Source organism: Sus scrofa, chromosome 4 (genome assembly GCF_000003025.6).
Source record: "Sus scrofa isolate TJ Tabasco breed Duroc chromosome 4, Sscrofa11.1, whole genome shotgun sequence".
Taxonomy (NCBI): Eukaryota; Metazoa; Chordata; class Mammalia; order Artiodactyla; family Suidae; genus Sus; species Sus scrofa.
This window is the reverse complement of record NC_010446.5, coordinates 50303333-50322424: the sequence shown is the minus strand read 5'-3', so window position 1 is coordinate 50322424 and position 19092 is coordinate 50303333. Positions and strand designations below refer to the sequence as shown.

Genomic DNA, 19092 nt, shown 5'->3' with positions numbered 1-19092 from the left:
GCTAATAGAGGAAATTTATGTTCTGGCTGCAGTGCAGTAATGTAATTGTCAGCAATTTACTCAATAATCAGGTGTGCCTGGCATATTGTTTCTGTAGCTCTTGGGTGAACATTGTTAAGGGAAGAAAAAGGTAATGCTCTCTGGAGTTCCCACTGTGGTACAGTGGGTTAAGAATCCAACTGGAACATCTCAGCTAACTGCAGAGGCATGGGTTCGATAGCCAGAGGATCTGGCATTGCCACAGCTGCAGTGCAGGTTGCAGCAGTGGCTGGGATTCAGTCCCTGGCCGGGGAACTTCCATATGCTGCAGGTGTGGCCATTATTATAATTATTAAATTTTTTTTTTTTTTTGTCTCTTTCGGGCGGCACCCATGGCATATGGAAGTTCCCATGCGAGGGGGCGAATCGGAGCTGTAGCTGCCAGCCTACACCACAGCCACAGCAACGCTGGATCCGAGTCACATCTGTGACCTATACCACAGCTCTCAGCAATGCTGGATCCTTAACCCACTGAGCAAGGCCAAAGATCAACCCATGTCCTCATGGATCCTAGTCAGTTTCATTACCCCTGAGCCATGACAGGAACTCTCCCAGCCATTATTTAAAACAAACAAAAAAGTAATGCTTTTCTCATGTGTCTTTGCTATGAGGCTGACTTCTTTACCTGCATTCTCTGTTGAGTTCTCCCCACCCTTGGAAATTTGAAGGCTTTCTAGTTGCTACTAGAGAATTCTTTGTATGTTATTTTGTGAGAGCCTTAGAGGTCCTTCCTCATTCTAAGTCCCTCTACAGGGTACTGCATTATCCATGCAGCTTATGAGACTCTAAACTATCTTATGCAAAAGAAAAAAATTAAACAGCCAGCATTTATTCCATAGATTCTGTGTCAGACATGAAAAGCAAGATGCCTGGCACGTGCCAGATTTGCAGGGTCACTTGTGTTGTCTCCATTTTTATTGATGAGGAAACCTTGGTTCGGAAAGTAGCTTATATGAGGTCACACGGCTAGTGCCAGACACAGGATTCAGCCCAGGTATGCATTACTCCAAATCTGGTTTTGTTACTATTAATGCAGCAGCAATTCAAACAAGGGACTTGATGTGTGTTGAAATAACCAAGGAAACATAGAATGGGATAGTAAGAAATATGAAACGTGGGCTAGGTAGGAGAGGTCCGACCCTGGAGGCAGGTAGTCCTAAAAAGTAATAATAATAATAATGATAGTAGTAATAATAATAAACTTGTACTGTGTTCTAGATACCATTTACATATGTTTATTTACTCCTTACAACATCCCTATGAAATAGGGACAGTTATTATTTTCATTTTGTAGATGAGGAAACCAAGAGGAAACAGAGTATTTAACGTTCCTGCCTAAGGTCACACAAAGTCAGCAGTGGGATCCGGATGAGAACTCAGCAGTCTGATTCCAGAGCCTGTGCCATGGGGCAGTGAAGAGGAAGGGGCAGTCAAGGGAGGAGGTGTTGGAGCTGAACTCAGTAGATATAAAATAGGGAAAGTAATTGTGCATAGGGACATGAGTGAAGGATGTAGTTTTGGGGAGTACCGTATGCCAAGTGGATGCCTGAAGCCTTGAGAGGGGTCAAGGAAGAATTAAAGGTAGACAAAGATTAGGAGGCGACAGAGCCTGAAGAGATGCTCACAATTTCTTGGATGGAAGGAGGAAGAGGTGCTATTCAGAGGCAGAGAAGGGGAGAGTTAGGCATGGAAAATCTAAGGAGAAGAGATTGAAGGTGAGGCCTCAGTGTCAATTTGCCACATTCTGGATGTGCATTAATTCAAAGTCCCTGGACCATTGTATCTGTGCATCTGTGTTTTGTGGTATCTCCCCTTTTCTACCAGTTTATTCTTGCCTCATATCTTTAGCACTTTTTCTTTTTTTATAAATCCAAGTGAAAGGAATGGTGATTGCATTCACACTGTTATTGCAAATGCTGTCTAATATTGTATATATTTCAGAAAATAAATAGCTAATCTTCTGAATTGAATTTGATATGAAGACATGCTCTTTTGGTGAATTCTGTATTTTGTATATTACTTGATGAAGGGACCTTATTTATAATCATGTTAGAGATATCATGTTCTAAATCTCAAAATAAAATTAGATAACATTACAAGAGGCTTGATGCTAGTAACATTTTTTATTTTTATTTTTTGTCTTTTTGCTATTTCTTTGGGCCGCTCTCGCCGCATATGGAGGTTCCCAGGCTAGGGGTTGAATCGGAGCTGTAGCCACCAGCGTACACCAGAGCCACAGCAACGCGGGATTCGAGGCGTGTCTGCAACCTACACCACAGCTCACGGCAATGCGGGATCGTTAACCCACTGAGCAAGGGCAGGGACCAAACCCGCAACCTCATGGTTCCTAGTCAGATTTGTTAACCACTGCGCCACGACGGGAACTCCGCTAGTGACATTTTAAAACAATCCATTTCATCCTGTTATGGCCAATTTGAGAGCTTGCAGTAGCACCTTGTTACCCACTTACTGAGCCCCTGAGCCTGGCTCTCATGACACTAAACTCACCCTTCTTCCTGTCCAGCTTGGTTCTCCCTGACACAAATTCTACCTTCACTTATTCTTTCCTGTCCCTGTGCTGGCTCCCCCTTCACCTGTTTAATTGGGATTCTTCAAAGACTGGGCCGTGTCAGTCTCACAGCACTGTTAATATTGTTAGTTCTCCTCTGTCTGCTTTATTGATTTCTCCTTGACCTTGGTTATCTTTGGTACATGCTTTCAGTACTATGTATTTTACCACAACATCCCTGCATAGGGGACTTAGGAAGCAATTTGGGGATTTGTGAATTTTGTTGCTTATTAGTGAACAATTCTCAGGTGAAGGAACACACATATAGCATGGCTTTTAAAAGGAATTTCTGCCTACTAAGAATATGAAACCTCATTATTCTCAGTTTAATTTAGGAATCTTAAATGCTAGTATTACTTTTGGACACACATTGAGAATTGCTACTGTTTTCTTTTGGTCCTTTCCTTCCCTCCCTCCTTCCTTCCTTCCCTTCCTCCTTCCTTCCTTCCTTTTTTTCTTTTCACAGCCACACCTACAGGAGTCAAATTGGAGCTGCAGCTGCCAGCCTATGGCACAGCAACGGCAACGTGGGATCCAGGCCGAGTCTGTGACCTACATCACAGCTCATGGCAACGCTGGATCCTTAACCCACTGAGTGAGGCCAAGGATCAAATCCACATCCCCATGGATACTAGTCTGGTTCTTAACCCACTGAGCCACAATGAGAACTCCAAGGAATGCTACTGTTTTTAGAGGGTCCATTAGGGTAATTAAGTAGTTTCTATGAAAGGAGTTGTTTTTGTTTGGCTGAACCTATGGCATGTGGAAGTTCCAGGGCCAGGGATCAAACCATGTGATAGCAGTGATCAGAGCTACAGCGGTGACCATGCTGGGTCCTTAACCCACTGAGCCACCAGAGAACAAAATGAGTTGTTTTTTGACATTGCCAATGGGCTCTTGTAATAGTAATCCTTATTATTTCAGACCACCTGATCACACATTTTGAACAGCACAGAGATGAGGGAGTTTGTTACTGTAGTCGCAGAATTTCAGCTAAATCTCCAAGTGGAAGGCAAGGGGCACCAGCTACTCCCCATTCTAAGGATGTTGCCTGCAGCTCTAGGGGAAGAGGTAGCTTTCTATCTCCAGAATCTGCAACCTCTACTTTATTTAGTTTTTAAATTTATATTCTTTTTGGCCACACCTGAGGCAAATGGAAGTTCCCAGGCCAGGAATGTGAGCTGTAGCCGCAACCTATGCCACAGCTGCAGCAATGCTGGATCCTTAACGCACTATGCTGGGCTGGGGATTCAACTGGCAACTCCACAGAGACAAGCTGGATCATTAACCCACTGCACCATGGCAGGAACTCCTCCACTTTGCATTGAACAGCTGGCTAAGTGGACTCTCAGCTGGGGAATGAAATACCTGTTTCCTCTTCTCTTGCAGGTCCTTTCTTTCCCTGGGTTCAGGGAGGAAAACAGCTCACCCTCTACACTGCATCACTTCTCAAGGCCAGCCCCCAACCATTCCACCCTGTTCCCCAGTCCTCTTCATTTACAGATTGGAGGTTGGAGCAAGGACAGTTGTGTGAGAGTTAGGCTAACTCTGGTATTTCTTAGCAAGTCTGGAGGAAAGACAGGTCGTGCCTATTTGCTGGATGCTCTTTGTAGAACAGTGGGTTTGTCAGCCTTGTTTCTACTGGAAATCGTCCAAGGAGGCAATGCCCAGGTTGTACCTTAAATCAATTAGATCAAATCTCTCTGTGTGGGACACCAGCATCAATGGCTTTGAAAGCTTCCCAAGTGTTTCCAGTAAGCAGCCAAGATAGAGAACTATTGCTGGAGAATATGTGGGGATGGGGGTGAGGAGAGGAGGGGAATTTGAAGTCTTTTATTCCACAGGTTTGGGTCTTAGCCAGAATTCCTTGAAATATATAGATACCTCACTCCATATCTTGTAAAATACACAAAAATAAAATTAAGGCTGATGTTTAATTTGTTTTGTTTTGTAGCAGAATGTTATGTTTACCTTTCAGTGAAGGTTCAAGATTATACTTGGGACTTTTTCTGAATGGTAAGATTTATAATGAAGTGAAAAAAAGATTGATATGTCTCATTTGCCATCTTCAAAGCTGCATTTTATTGTCACACAGTAAATGGATTTTTATCCCAGCAAGAGCATCTGCCTGAAGCAATGTTACTGCGATGGGCTAATAAGACATCTGAATCACCAGGAGGCAATATATTCTAGCGAGTTCGTGCTGTTATCCTACTCTGATGATTTGTCTTAAGAATTCAGCTATTTCGGGAGTTCCCATCTTGGCACAGTGGAAATGAATCCCACTAAGAACCAAGAGGTTTCGGGTTCGATCCCTGGCCTCGCTCAGTGGATTAAGTCTCTGGCGTTTATGTGAGCTGTGGTGTAGGTCGAAGAGGCAGCTTGGATCCTGTGTTGCTGTGGTGTAGGCCAGCAGCTGTAGCTCTAATTAGACCCCTAGCCTGGGAACCTCCATATGCTGCTGGTGCAGCCCTAAAAAGATAAAAGACAAAAAAAAAAAAAAAAAAAAGAATTCGGCTATTTCATATTTTATTAGGAATCCATGTTCTTTCTAAAGGCACTATTTCATTGACTTTCTCATTTCCTTGCTTTTTCTCACAGCTCGAGATGGCTGCCCAGTGTGTCACGAAGGTGGAGCTGAATATTTCTTGTGACAATCTTTTGGATAAAGATGTAGGGTCAAAGTCAGACCCTTTATGTGTGCTATTTTTGAATACAAGTGGTCAGCAGTGGTATGAGGTAATATTAAATACTTGTAGGTAAAAAGTAGTCTGCATTGCTCTATTGACAATAGAGATTTTATTAAAAATATGAAAAATAACCATCTCATCTCTTAATGCAGTTTTTTTGGACATGTTTGTCCTTGATTATGGAATTTTTCATACATATATAGAAACTTCTTTGGCTCTCATGCCTGTATTTTGTTACATATAGTAAATAAAGTTGTTAAAATCTAAGTGCACCTTTGATCTGAAGAAACTTTATTTTGGGGGGTGGGTATAGGTTGAGCGCACTGAAAGGATTAAGAATTGCCTGAATCCCAAATTTTCCAAGACATTTATTATTGATTACTACTTTGAAGTGGTTCAGAAATTGAAATTTGGAATTTATGACATCGACAACAAAACTATTGAGCTGAGCGATGATGACTTCTTGGGAGAATTTGAATGTACCCTTGGACAAGTGAGTATAAATAGCATAAATGTTTTGTCTAAATTAGAACCAAAGAATTGGGTGTTTTTGATAAGTGCTAATTAGTTTAATCATTTAAGTTAAAATGAATATGATCATTTTAAGACTTGAATGCATAAGTTAGTATGTTTGCCTTGATCCTATTTGTCACAGGGGGTGTTGAAGGACCAGTGTTTTGGCAAAGCCTATTAATTCTTTCAAGTTAAGGGTGTTTCATTTGACAGTTCAGTAGATAATACCATTACTCTAGCTGCTTGTCTAAGGTTTACAGATTTCAGTACAATGTTGTTCTTTGGTTTAAGTCATAAATGCTACCAAAGTAAAAGCAACCTCTCTGATGTTTTAAATAGCATGCTTAGTGCCTCTGAACTCCTGATGCTACAGCACCATTCCATTACCTGGCTTGCTCTTCCTCTCACCTTAGGAATAAACCAACCCTTCTCTGATGTCCTAGAGTAGTTTAGATCACCCCCTGTGCTCACTTGGTCTATCGCTTCAACCTTAAGACTCACCATTTTATTGTAGTTGCTTAGTTGTCTTTCCAGTATATGACAGGTTTGGTCAGAGCTGGGGTGTGTCTTTGGACTCAACATTGTGCTCCTAGCTTAGAGTTTGACTGCTAAGGAGATGGCCATTTGTAATAGGATGGGGAAGGCTTTAGGATGGAGGAGTCATTTTTTTTCAGTGGGTGACATTTATTCCTCAGGCTTGCCTTTTATGAGTCTGTTTTTTGGTTTTGTTTTATTTTTGTTTTTTTGGCTGCACCTTTGGCATGCAGAAGTTCCTGGGCCAGGGATCGAATCTGCCACAGCAGTGACCTGAGTTACTGTAGGGACAATGCTGAATACTTAACCTGATGAGCCACACGAACTCCATGAATGTTTGTTTGTTTGTTTTTCTTTTTACAGTCGCATCTACAGCATGTGGAAGTTCCTGGGCCAGGGTCAAATCAGAGCCACAGCTGCAGGCCTGTACCACAGCCACGGCAACACTGGATCTGAGCTGCATCTGTGACCTACGCTGCAGCTTGTGGCAAGTGCTGGATCCTTAATCCACTGAGTGAGGCCAGGGATCTAATCTGCATCCTCATGGACACTATGTCAGGTTCTTAACCTGCTGAGCCACAATGGGAACTCCCCATTTTTTGTTTTTTTAGTGTTGAATTTTTTGGAGATCGTAGTATTTTCCTATGTCTCAAGGACAACAGAGCTGGTCAGTTTTCTCAAACTTTGATAAATAATATCAAAGAGAAAATTAGAGAAGTATTTTTTTTTTTGGAAAAAATCACAATATATTTAAAATTATAATAAATTTGAGAACTATATCTGAGAATACCTAGGTCTACTATATTATTTTAATAAAAATATATTTTGTGGGAATTAATATTTTGAAGTTATGTATCAGTTGAAAAATTGAATTCTGTTTATTGAATATCCTGAGGCCCACCTTTTACCTACCGGGGTTTCAGCTCAGTGATTCATATATGTGATGAAAGTCTAGCTCTCTTTTTTCATTACAAAGAAAAAAAATGAAACTTCTAAGTAGTTGATAAAGACACTAGTGGGTGGGGACATTGTATCTGCCAGGATTGGCTCCTTGGAAATCTTTTCCAGTGTGGGTTTTAAATGCGCAGATGAATTTTATAATCTCTAAATCTTTAAGGAATGGACTTCATGTTTCCATTTCTAAAGACTTTAAGTGAACTTTTATACTCATCCCTTTTTTGAAACCATTAGGTTTAGACATTCATATGTTGAAGTGAAATAACTCTTTGCATCACTTTCCAATTTTAACAGATTGTTTCCAGTAAGAAGCTGACTCGACCACTAGTGCTTAAAAACGGCAGACCTGCAGGAAAAGGAAGCATTACGGTAACAACAAGATACTCGTCTTTGCCCGCACAGATCTAGCATAATAGGACATGCTGAAACTGTATATTTCAGCCAAATATTCTACAGCCAAGCCCTATCTTTTGATCCCAAATGTTGCCCTCATCCACCCTTTCCTTATAGTGATCACAAATGGGAACTGTGTGCCAGAAAGAAAGAAAAATGCAGTGAGGAACTCCTTTCTTTCAGTTTTTTAAGTTGCCCATGAGTCCGGTGCCCCTTGGTGATACTTGCCTCTCCTCCATAGAAGTGTAAATTGCCAAGTCAGAAAGAAACTACGTAATAATCTGAAGGGATCAGTGTGGTTCTCTGCAAAGCAAACATGGTCCTCTCAACATGACAGAAATTATTCACAATGGATTTTATTCCAGAATGATTTTGTATTATGACATGGTCATTGAACCTCTCAGCCCTTAACTATTTTTATCTATCTATCTATCTATCTATCTATCTATCTATCTATCTATCTATCTATCTATCTATCTATCCATCTATCTATCTACCTATCTATCTAGTGCTTGCACTCTGCTGTCCTGCCTCCCACCTAGACATTCCATGCTAATTACTGGCCCTAAGCAAAGGAATATATGCATTATCCTGTTTTAGATTTCAAAGTATATAATGGCATGCTTTTAAATATCTTATCTTCTAGAGTTTCTGTCCAGGGAATCACTACCTGAAGAAGTTATCTAACTTTAGCTCTGCCTGAGAATGGAAAGCTGGCTTCCTGAGAAAGCCATGTTTGGGGATTGTTATAATTATCAAACACATTTCTCTGGGCTGCTGTTTTGCAATAGTTTAAATTCCTGAGGCCTAAGAATGTTCAGTCTGTTGAGGTTATTGACTTCTGTGTGTGGTACAGAGAACGTTATCAATAGTTATCATTATTGCTTCTGGAACCATGATAGCCTGGAATTTGTTTTTAAGTGGATTAAGTCTTTCAGTTACCTTGGCTGAAAAATACTGACCTGATATGTGAATTTATAGTGTTCTCTAGGCATGGTTTACTCATACTTCTCAATGTTTGGAGAGCCCTTGTGACTGTTGTGCAGTGTACCAGGGCTTTGGTTTTCCACTGGAATAGGGAAGATTCAGTTTGGGCAACAGCAATTAAAAAGGAAATTTTATAATGCAGATTAGGCATATTTTGAGAAAATAGTTGTTTCACATGCATAAAAGAAATAACGGTGAATCATTTTTTAGGTTTTTATTTTTTCAATTATAGTTGATATACATTGTTCTGTCAATTTCTGCTGTATAGCAAAGTGACACAGTCATACATATATATACATTCTTTTCTCACATTATTCTCCATCATGTTCCAAATCTTTCTTAATGGTACCCATTTTGTTATTTAACATTTTAGAATTCATTTATATTAGTATAGACTTTATATACCACTAGATAATAGAATAAATCAGTACTTCCTGAGTGTATCAGAATTTCCAAAACACTTTCGTTCACTTACTTGTCTACTCATAGATTTCAGCTGAAGAAATAAAGGATAACAGAGTCGTCTTGTTTGAGATGGAAGCAAGAAAACTGGATAATAAGGTAGGTAGGTGATATGGATTTCAACAAGGATATTTAGTTGAGCCTCACATTGATTCCTTTTGAGGAAAATAATGATGCAATTATTATGAACTCTATCATCTAAGTATCACTTGGAATGTGAGTTACTTCCAAATTCTGCTGTGTGTTTGTGTGTGTTTAAGCAGAAGCCATTTTTCATCTCTTTCTGTTATTTGTAATCCCAGTGTTTGTACAGCTTAAAAGAGGAATTAATACAATCATTAATGTTATTGTAAGAGATATTTTAGAGTATAGTTGGATTATTTTAAGGAAAAAAGCAAAAAATTCCATGCTTTATCAGTTACATATTTTCCTCACTCAAAAGTCAGTTTTTTGAAGGGTGAGTACCAGTACATAATAATAAAACAATTTAATATATCGCATGGGAATTTCACCAGAAATGAACCCATGAAGATGCAGGTTTGATTCCTGGCCCTGCTCAGTAGGTTAAGGATCTATTACTGCCACAGGCTGTGATGTAAACTGCAGACGTAGCAAGATCTGGTATTGCTGTGGCTGCAGTGTAGGTCGGCAGCTGTAGCTCTGATTTGACCCTTGCCTGGGAACGTCCATGCTGCACTTGTGGCCCATGTGTATATATGGGTTGGAATGATTCTTTGAGTGATTTTGTTTTGTAATTCTGTAATCTAATCAGTATCTTTAGCATTTGCACATACTGTATAATTCAGTTTGCAAATATCTTAGACTAGTAGCCCATATCTTTTTCTTTTTTGAAAAATTTAAGCACATACAGAAATAGTGATTTTAAAAATTCAGTCTTCCCTTCACCTATCTTCAACAATTTTTAACTCATGACCTATTTTATCTCATCTCTATGCCTATCTACTTTCTCTCCTCCCAGACATCAAATAATTTCATCTGTAAATATTTTGATGTACCTCTAAAGATGCTTTAAAAATGTAATTGATTAATATCTTTTCATTTTTAAAAATCCATAAGTTCTCCCTTTCCTTTTACTTCTTTTTTACTTCCCTCCCTCTCTTGTTCCCTCTTTCACTCCCTCTCCCTTCTGTCCATCTGTCCATCCAGCCATCCAGCCATCTGCCCACGAAATTTTTTCAATAAAGAAACTGACTCATTTGTCCTATAGAAGTTTCTGCACTCTGTATAATGATTGTAGTGTCATTTAACATATTCCTCTCTCCACCTTTGTTTCATTGTTTCTGTTAGCTGGAATTGAATCCAGAGGTATGATCTGAAGGTACTGAATTGATATAACAGTTTTGTAGGTGATGGCACTAATTCCATCAGGGAGCTTATATTGTTGAATTCCGTCTTTTTGGGATATTAGTGGCCATTGATGATAGCCACCTACATATTTTATTAAGGGTCTGTAAAATAGTGATATTCTCATGTTATCATTGCTTCTTCACTTATTAGTGAAACTACTACAGAGCGAAGTATTCTTCATGTTAGGTATTTATTTATTCTGATACAGAGTTTGTCCAGAAAAGTCAAGGTAAAATGTTTGATTTTTTTTGTATTTTTGTTTTTCATAAATAAATTCCTCTAAATGGGAACAATTTTTTTTTTTTTTTTTGGTTATTGCTGTGAATGCTATCGATTAATTCCTATGGATGTTCAAAGTATCCCAACTTTGGCCTATGGGAGGGAACCTCTTTAAGCTTGTTCCTGAGGCCATTTGAGGTAACCCCAGAGGTCTTCAGATTGCTTCCTTGCTCTGCAGCATGACTAATGTTCTAGGTTTATTTTACCTAATTTCTGCCCCAGCTTGGCAGATTAAAAGGAGCCTTTCTACATTTTGTTGGGAATTGGTTTATGAGTCCTCAAAAAAAATTTTCACTATTTGTGACTCAGTTTTAAAAAAAACCCTTAGATTTTTTTTTGTGTGTGCATATACATGTGTGTTTTTATATGTATGTCTGTGTGTGTGTGTAGACATACAAATGGATAGATGTACATGCGTATATCTATATAGATAGATATGTGTGTGTGGATGTGTGTATTTACATTTATATTCCCCGGCCCCAGCCTTTGAGTAAGTATAGCGTAATATATTATGCATCTCCTCCTCTACTATTTCTTTTTTTTTAATTTGTGGCTGCCCCTGCAGCATATGGAAGTTCCTAGGCCAAGGACTGAATCTGAGCTACAGCTCTGACCTATGCTGTAGCTGCGGTGATGCTGGATCCTTTTAACCCACCGTGCTGGGCCAGGGAGGGAACCTGCCCCTCCTCAGGGACCTGAGCTGCTTCAGTTGGATTTTTAACCCACTGCACCATGGCTTTTTAAATTTATCATATCCTAGTGGTCAGAGTCAGGGACTCTTAATTCTTATTTTAGTTCTACTACTGACAGATTAATGAACTTTCAACGAGGTCTGTTTTCTGACCTTCAAAATGGTAATAATGATATTTCACCTTTCTCAAAAGATTAGTTCCAAGATAAGTGAGCAGGGCATGTTAATGTGTTTTTGGAAAGTTAACTTCTCTGTGTATAATGTTGTTCTTAGTTTTATAAGTTGGGGCATAGAGGAGCTTATTACATAACAAGATTTTCTTAGAGATAAGATTAAGTTTTAAAAGTTCTGCATGGTCTTTGTGTTTATATTTTTGATTATAGTTAATGTGTTACTTTCTCAACATTAAACTGATGAGGAGGGAAATAATATTCTTAGTTCTTTTGTAAAAATTATTATCTGAGTTCTTAATTTAATACTAAGATAAATTCAGGACTGAAAAAATTTTCAGTTTAGGAACATATATGTATATATTACTGTGGGATTAACAGATGCTCTTTCAATTTCACAAATGATAAGTAATATATTCTAAGGAATATGGAAATTTCAAAATGAAGATAAACTTAAATGAGAAAATAAAATCATCCCTAATCTCATTCTCTTTGAGTTTTATCTCTTGGAATGATTTGTACATCCTTCCAGAATTTTATCTCCTTGTTTAAGTGTGTGTATTTTTAAAAATATGGTGATAAGCATAGTTTTAAACATTCAGTGTACTTGAGCATTGTACAGGAGTGCTGTGGTTAACTACAGAGGAAATATGGGATGTATTTTGTGTACTTGAAATACTTCTACTTGGCATTCCATATATCTACTTGTGTATGCAAAGAAATGTGTGGGATTGCTGAAAGGGAATTAGATATGGAAGGGTAAGATGTGAATAAAATCAAGACTCAGATCCATCAACTAATTAGATGAATGAACCTGGCAAAGTCATTTAACTCCTCTGAATCTATTTTCTTGCTTTATCTCTCATGGAGTTAGTATGAGTAATGTATGGGATCATATATAAAACTACTCAGTGCTATGTGAATCAATGAACACTGTTAATATGAAAACAAGCTAAGAGCATGTTGTATTGATAGTGGGTCCTACTGATCACTGTATTTTAAGGCAAACATGTTTTTTGAGAAGTTGTGTGATACACAGGATTTTGAGCGTTTATCATGAATACCTTAATAGTTCTCCTAGTAGACTTCAGCAGGTTTGTAAGTTTGTAAGGAGGGTGGTGGGGTTTTTAGTTACTGCTGTATATACTACATATATATCCATACTATGGAATTAGACTTCAGTTACTGCTGACATGTAACATGTGTAAAGTATGGTTTCACATGGTTTAGGGGAATATTTGCTTTTTTTTTTTTTCTCTTATTGTAGGACTTATTTGGAAAGTCAGATCCATACCTGGAATTCCACAAGCAAACATCTGATGGAAATTGGTTAATGGTTCATCGAACAGAGGTGAATAATTTAAATTTGAAATGTAGCATTGAGGTTTCTTTTGGAAGTGTAATAATCAGATTTTTAAAACATTATTTATAAAAATATCAATCAGTTCAGATATGTATAAATGCAAGAGACACAAGATCAACATGCTCAGTTTTTTCTTTTAATGAGAAAGTGCTATTATATTTAATTTTATTTTATTTAAAAATTTTTTTTATTGCTTCTCGGCCTTTTGGCTAAGATCAAGTGTAAAAAATTTTTTATCATAGCTGATTTACAATACTATGCTTAATTTAAAAAACTCTATGAAGTACACTCAAATGTATACCAGGGTATCCTTCTCCTAGATTCACCAACTGGTCATACCTACACACATGCGTGTCTTCTTTCTCTTTCTCACATACGTCTATGGTCTCTTGCAAAACTATCCTAATGTAGGATGCAGACATCATGGCTCTTCACCTTTAAATGCCACAGTTGGTATTTTTCAAGAAAAAGAGTATTCCTCTACACAACTGTGACAGAATTAACATTGATTTACTAACATCATCTCTAATATGTGGTTCCTATTCAGATCCAATTTTCTTGCATATATAATTTTTTTTTAAAACAAATTTTTATGAATTTGGTTTTTTTATGCTAATATGTTTGGTTTTTTCTTTGATTCTTTCAAGGACTTTTTTTTTTTTTTTTTTTTGTCTTGGTCTTTTTAGGGCCACACCCACAGCATATGGAGGTTCCCAGGCTAAGGGTCAAATCGGAGCTGTAGCTGCTGGCCTAAGCTACCAGCCACAGCAATGCGGGATCTGAGCCACATCTGTGACCTACACTACAGCTCACGGCAATGCTGGATCCTTAACCCACTGAGCAAGGCCAGGGATCGAACCCATGTCCTCATGGATTTGTTGGATTTGTTAACCACTGATCCACAACAGGAACTCCATAATATATGTTTTGTTTTGTTTAATACAGGATCCAATCCAAGTCCACATTTTGCATTTGGCTATTATATTCCATATATAGTCCTCTTCTTCCTACCCCCCTTATACCTTCATGCCATGAATCAAGACCAGTACGTCGAACATACTAGATTCTTTTGTTTCGTCACAATGAGATCCAGATCAAACACTTTCATTAAGAGCACTTTATGTGTATTTTCTATCATCAGGGAAAACCCACAGTGCCAGGATACTCAATACTGATGATTCTAATCTGGGCTATTAGGTTAGGCTGGTGACCACAAGATTTTGCCACAATGAAGTCTCTTTTTTTTTCTCTTTGTAATTAATAAGTGATTGTGGCGTGATTCTTTGAGACTGCATGAATAACCAGTTCTCCACTTCACCCTGTGGTTTTTTAGTATCCATTGATGATCCATATCTGAATCAGTTATTATAAGAAGGGTTAGAAAATGGTATTTTTTTTAAATCTTTCGTCCATTGACATTATTTGTAGATACTCTTTTATCTTTCTTTTATTTTTAGTATCATTATACACTCATGGATTATTATAGTATATTCATTGAGTTATAATCTATTACTCTCATTGATTTTTCTGTTCAGATTAATCCACATTTGACTGGGGGGTGCTGCCTCAAATGGTTCATGGGTTCTTCTACATGACCCTCTTAGTCTTTCAGTAGTCTCTTATTTTATGTGGAATTACATTGTCGGTTCACCTTGTACGTACCGTATCCCAAGTCTGGAATGAACTATTTCTTTTATGGAACCCTATTCCTTTAAGAGGGTAGTGGTATTTAGACAGCAGGATATGAGTTCTCATTGCTACTGGGATGTCTGTGCTTTTAGAACTTTTCAATGGAGACAACTAAGAAATACACATATTCGTGTGTATATATGTATTATATATACATATTTACAAATTTTTAATTCGAGTTTAAACTATTTTTCCAATTCAAATCTCATAGGGATAGGTTCTTTCTCTACCTTTCTTATTCCATATTTGAATTTTGTGTCCTACAGTGAAAACGGGTTTCCAACAAAGTCAATAATCTTCTGTAATTTCTAAGTGCACCTTGTAATGGATGGCCATACTTCCCAGTTTTTTTCTTTCCTTACAAGGTATTAGGGGTAGACAATCTCTCACCTTTTTCATATAATATTATCCTAGCTAGGTTTTCATTGACAGAGTTGGGTGGGTAAAGAGGTGAGGGATGAGTGGTGAGTGTGTGGTGGGAATCTAGGAAAGGCAACAACAAAACATTAATGAGTAGAATGTTTTTCTAACTATTCTATGAATCTTAATTTTTATAGGTTATTAAAAACAACTTGAATCCTGTTTGGAGGCCTTTTAAAATCTCTCTTAACTCCCTATGCTATGGAGATATGGATAAAACTATTAAGGTAATTTGGATTTATATATATATATATATATATATATATATATATACATTACACACATAACACTTTTATAAGTTAATTCATAAGGTAGTATCTAAAGATAGTAAAAGATGTAAAGTTGAATTTTATTTACATTTAGGAATAGAATAGAAATGTTTTGGTAAGTATTCAGTCTGAAGGAGCAACATTTTGAGTGATCTTTGAATCTAATGTTTAATTAAACCTTGTGATTTTTATTTCATTCTTCGTTTTTTAAAATAAAGTATTTAGTGTAAGTCTTCCTTCCTTTTAATAAGATTCCACCCTGAGAATAGGAACTTTTGCCTTACGGGTGTCCCTTGCAGATAAAAACAGATGTTACTTTAACTGAGAGCCCAAAGCTTCCTCCTGCCCTTAGCATAGAGCAGGATAGTGGTGGTGTTTTCCATCACTGATTTTTCAGAGTGAAGTATAATCCCCTAAAACATTTACATGTCTTTAGTTTTAGAGTTTTTAGAGGGAAGCAGAGTGGGAACAGGGAGCAGCAGCCGATAGCTAAGAATTTTTTAAAACATGTTTTCAGTTACAGCTGTTTATCAAAATAGACATGTAATTTTAAGGCACTTTTCTACTGGAGTCACTTCTTTAAATATGATTCCAAATAAAAGCCTTTTCTTATGTTCAGATGTCAGCACACTGAAGTGAGTTTTTTGTTTATTTATTTTGGGTAGTTTTTTTGGTAATTAGTTTGTTGAAAGCAGGAAGGCCGATGGCCTGGAACAAGCAAAGGACTTAGGGTTGAATCACAGTTCAAGTCTTGACTTAGGCCTTTAACCAGCTATGGGATCTTGGGCAGGTTATCTAATTTCTTCACTTATGTAATAGAGAAAATAATCTTTATATAACAACTACAACAAAAGCAAGGATTAAATTGATGCAAATCAAAGTTTTATAAACTGTTAAACGCAGTACAGATGCCGTCATTATTGAAAAGTGCTTCATTTCTTAATCCTTAAAATTTTGTCCATAATTTGCAGAGAATTTTAAAAGTCAGTATAAGTATGATTTGTGTGGCATTTCAAATAGCAGTGAAAATCTATGTACAAAATAAATAGTAGAAAAGTAGCTCTACAAATTACTTATTATTATTCTAAATCTAGAACTTTTGCTTTTCACATTAAAAGTAGGAAGTTGAAGATTTATAAGATCTGAGAAACAAAAACGTCTGGGGAAAAAGTACCTAAACCATAACTATTTGATTGTTTGTAGTAATATGTTAACAATGAAACAATGTTTTTTAAACTTTTTTTGCACACAGTGGCATGCTTACAGAGCTATTTTATTATAGTAAGTAAATTGATTTTCTGAGTTTTCTCTGATAAATGTCTTCCATTCTTAAAAGTTTCTCCCTTTGTTTCAACTATTCACAATTTGGTTTGCTACACATCACTGTCTTTATTTCTTTAGTTCTATTTTTTGATATCATATCAGAAAGTCATACATCTGTGATTCTCTTGGTGTTTGGAAATTGCTTAGAGGCATAGTAAAGAGTTATAGAGCAGAGAATAGAGTCAGAATCATTGGTAATTTCTTTGCTGCAGTGTGAATGTGCCACTCTAGCATGTATTACTTTTTTCATAAGATCATGTGAGTAAGAGAAATAATCATGCATGCCTAAATTGAGAATGCCTTAGCGAATGTAGCATTGTGTGATGTGTACGGTCTTCTACATACATATATACATGTGCACAAATGTATATATGCATATATTTCAATTTTACAAAACTGCTGATACTGTTGTTTAAAACAGCCAGTGGCACTAGTTTTTGAATTCTTAAGAATAGAAATTAAATGATACAAATCACTACATTATTTATCTCTCCCTGTACCTGAATGTATGCCAATATTATAAATGTCATATTTTTCTTTAGTATCGAACATTTGCCTTTAATGAGGCAATGGTGAGATTTTCTTATATATTTATTTATTTTATCATTTATTTATATATGTTGTTATATATTTGTTATAGGGAGTTATTAGGAATTGCATTTTAAAAATATTTTGACATTCCCTGAAGTTTCAGGCAGTCTAAATATGAACAGTTTTAGCTCTTTCATAGCTTTGTTTAATTAAAATCTTGGCTTTATCAAAGCTTAATCTTATCTTAGGTATAAATTGGAGTTTCCTGAAGGCAAATCTAAAATGTAGCTTTCTGTTTTCTATAAATGAAAAAAAACTATTAATAAAATTATTAAAGTACTAAAATTGGTTTTTTTTGTTGTTGTTTTGTCTTTTTGTCTTTTCCAGGGCTGTATCCATGGCATATGGAGGTTCCTAGGTTGGGGGTCCAATTGGAGCTGCAGCTGCTAGCCTATGCCAGAGCCACAGCAATGCCAGAGCTGAGCCATGTCTGTGACCTACACCACAGCTCACGGCAATGCCAGATCCTTAACACACTGAGTGAGGCCAGGGATCGAACCCGCAACCTCATAGCTCCTGGTGGGATTCATTAACTGCTGAGCCATGACAGGAACTCCTAAGATTGTTTTTGACTTTATCTTAATTATAGTTCTTCTAGAAAAAATTAAGGTCATTAATTTTCTTTTCTGTCAGATAAAGGACTTTTGATTTAAAAACTGAATCATCAAATACATAAGCAAGAATTAATTGGTCAGAATTGGGTGGTGACAGAAGTGCTGAAAACAAATAAGAACCCTTGAAGTTCCCATTGTGGCTCAGCAGTAATGAATGTAACTAATATCCATATGGATGCAGGTTCAATCCTTGGCCTTGCTTAGTGGGTTGGGGATCTGGCTTTGCCGTAAGCTGTAGTGTAGGTCAGATCCGGCCTTACTGCAGCTGTGGCATAGGCTGGCAGCTACAGCTCCAATTCGATCCCTAGCCTGGGAACTTCCCTATGCCATAGGTATGGCCCTAAAAATACAAAAAAAAAAAAAAAAAAAAATTAAAAAATAAATAAATAAATAAACCCAAACCAAAACACCAAACAAAAACAAATAAGGGAGTTCCCATCATGGCTCAGTGCTTAACAAATCTGACTAGGAACCATGAGGTTGTGGGTTCGATCCCTGGCCTTGCTCAGTGGGTTAAGGATCTGGCATTGCCGTGAGCTGTGGTGTAGGTCACAGACGTGGCTCGGATCCTGCGTTGCTGTGGCTCTGGCATAGGCCAGTAGCTACAGCTCCAATTGGACCCCTAGCCTGGGAACCTCCATATGCTGTGGGAGCAGCCCTAGAAAAGGCAAAAAGACAATAAATAAATAAATAAAGACAAATCAGAACACTGTTACTCAAAATTGCAGTTCTAGACCTTACTTGTTGTTATTAACGGATTGATTTTTAGTTTCCCTGAATAATAACGAAACTCTATAAGTAAGGCATGAAACACTTTCTATTATAATAAGCACCCAATTCACTAGAATTGAGAAGAAAAAAATCACCTTGCTAGGTGAACATATATAAATGATGAGCATTTTACTTCAGTGATTAAGTTCATGAAGGATTATAGCAAGATAGAATATTGGTATAGAATAATGCAGATTTTCAGTTTTTGACTTTTGTTTTGCTTTCTTTTTCTTTATTTGGCCATGCCCATGGCTTGTGGAAGTTTCTGGGCCAGGGTTGAACCTATGCCATAGAAACAACAGTGCCAAATCCTTAACCACTAGGCCACCAGGGAGCTCCTTCCGGCTCTTATTTTAAATCATAGACTCTTGAAGGATTCAAGAGTTTCCTTAGCACAGCT

The 19092-nt window shown here is 37.3% G+C and overlaps 1 protein-coding gene across 10 annotated transcripts in view; it reads left to right on the top strand.

Annotated features, from left to right (window-relative positions):
• Positions 1-19092, top strand: part of CPNE3 (copine 3) — a 69071-nt gene that overhangs the window by 22976 nt on the left and 27003 nt on the right. For 8 of the 10 annotated variants that reach the window (XM_021089156.1, XM_021089157.1, XM_021089150.1 and 5 more), the window contains 6 exons: positions 5210-5347; positions 5612-5791; positions 7597-7671; positions 9172-9243; positions 12920-13003; positions 15262-15351. In XM_021089156.1, the coding sequence (XP_020944815.1) occupies positions 5216-5347; positions 5612-5791; positions 7597-7671; positions 9172-9243; positions 12920-13003; positions 15262-15351 (633 nt within the window). In that variant the 5' untranslated portion in view covers positions 5210-5215. Of the gene's footprint in view, positions 1-3074; positions 4625-5209; positions 5348-5611; positions 5792-7596; positions 7672-9171; positions 9244-12919; positions 13004-15261; positions 15352-19092 lie in introns of all 10 variants that reach the window. The other 2 variants (XM_021089151.1, XM_021089152.1) reach the window with 2 other exon arrangements.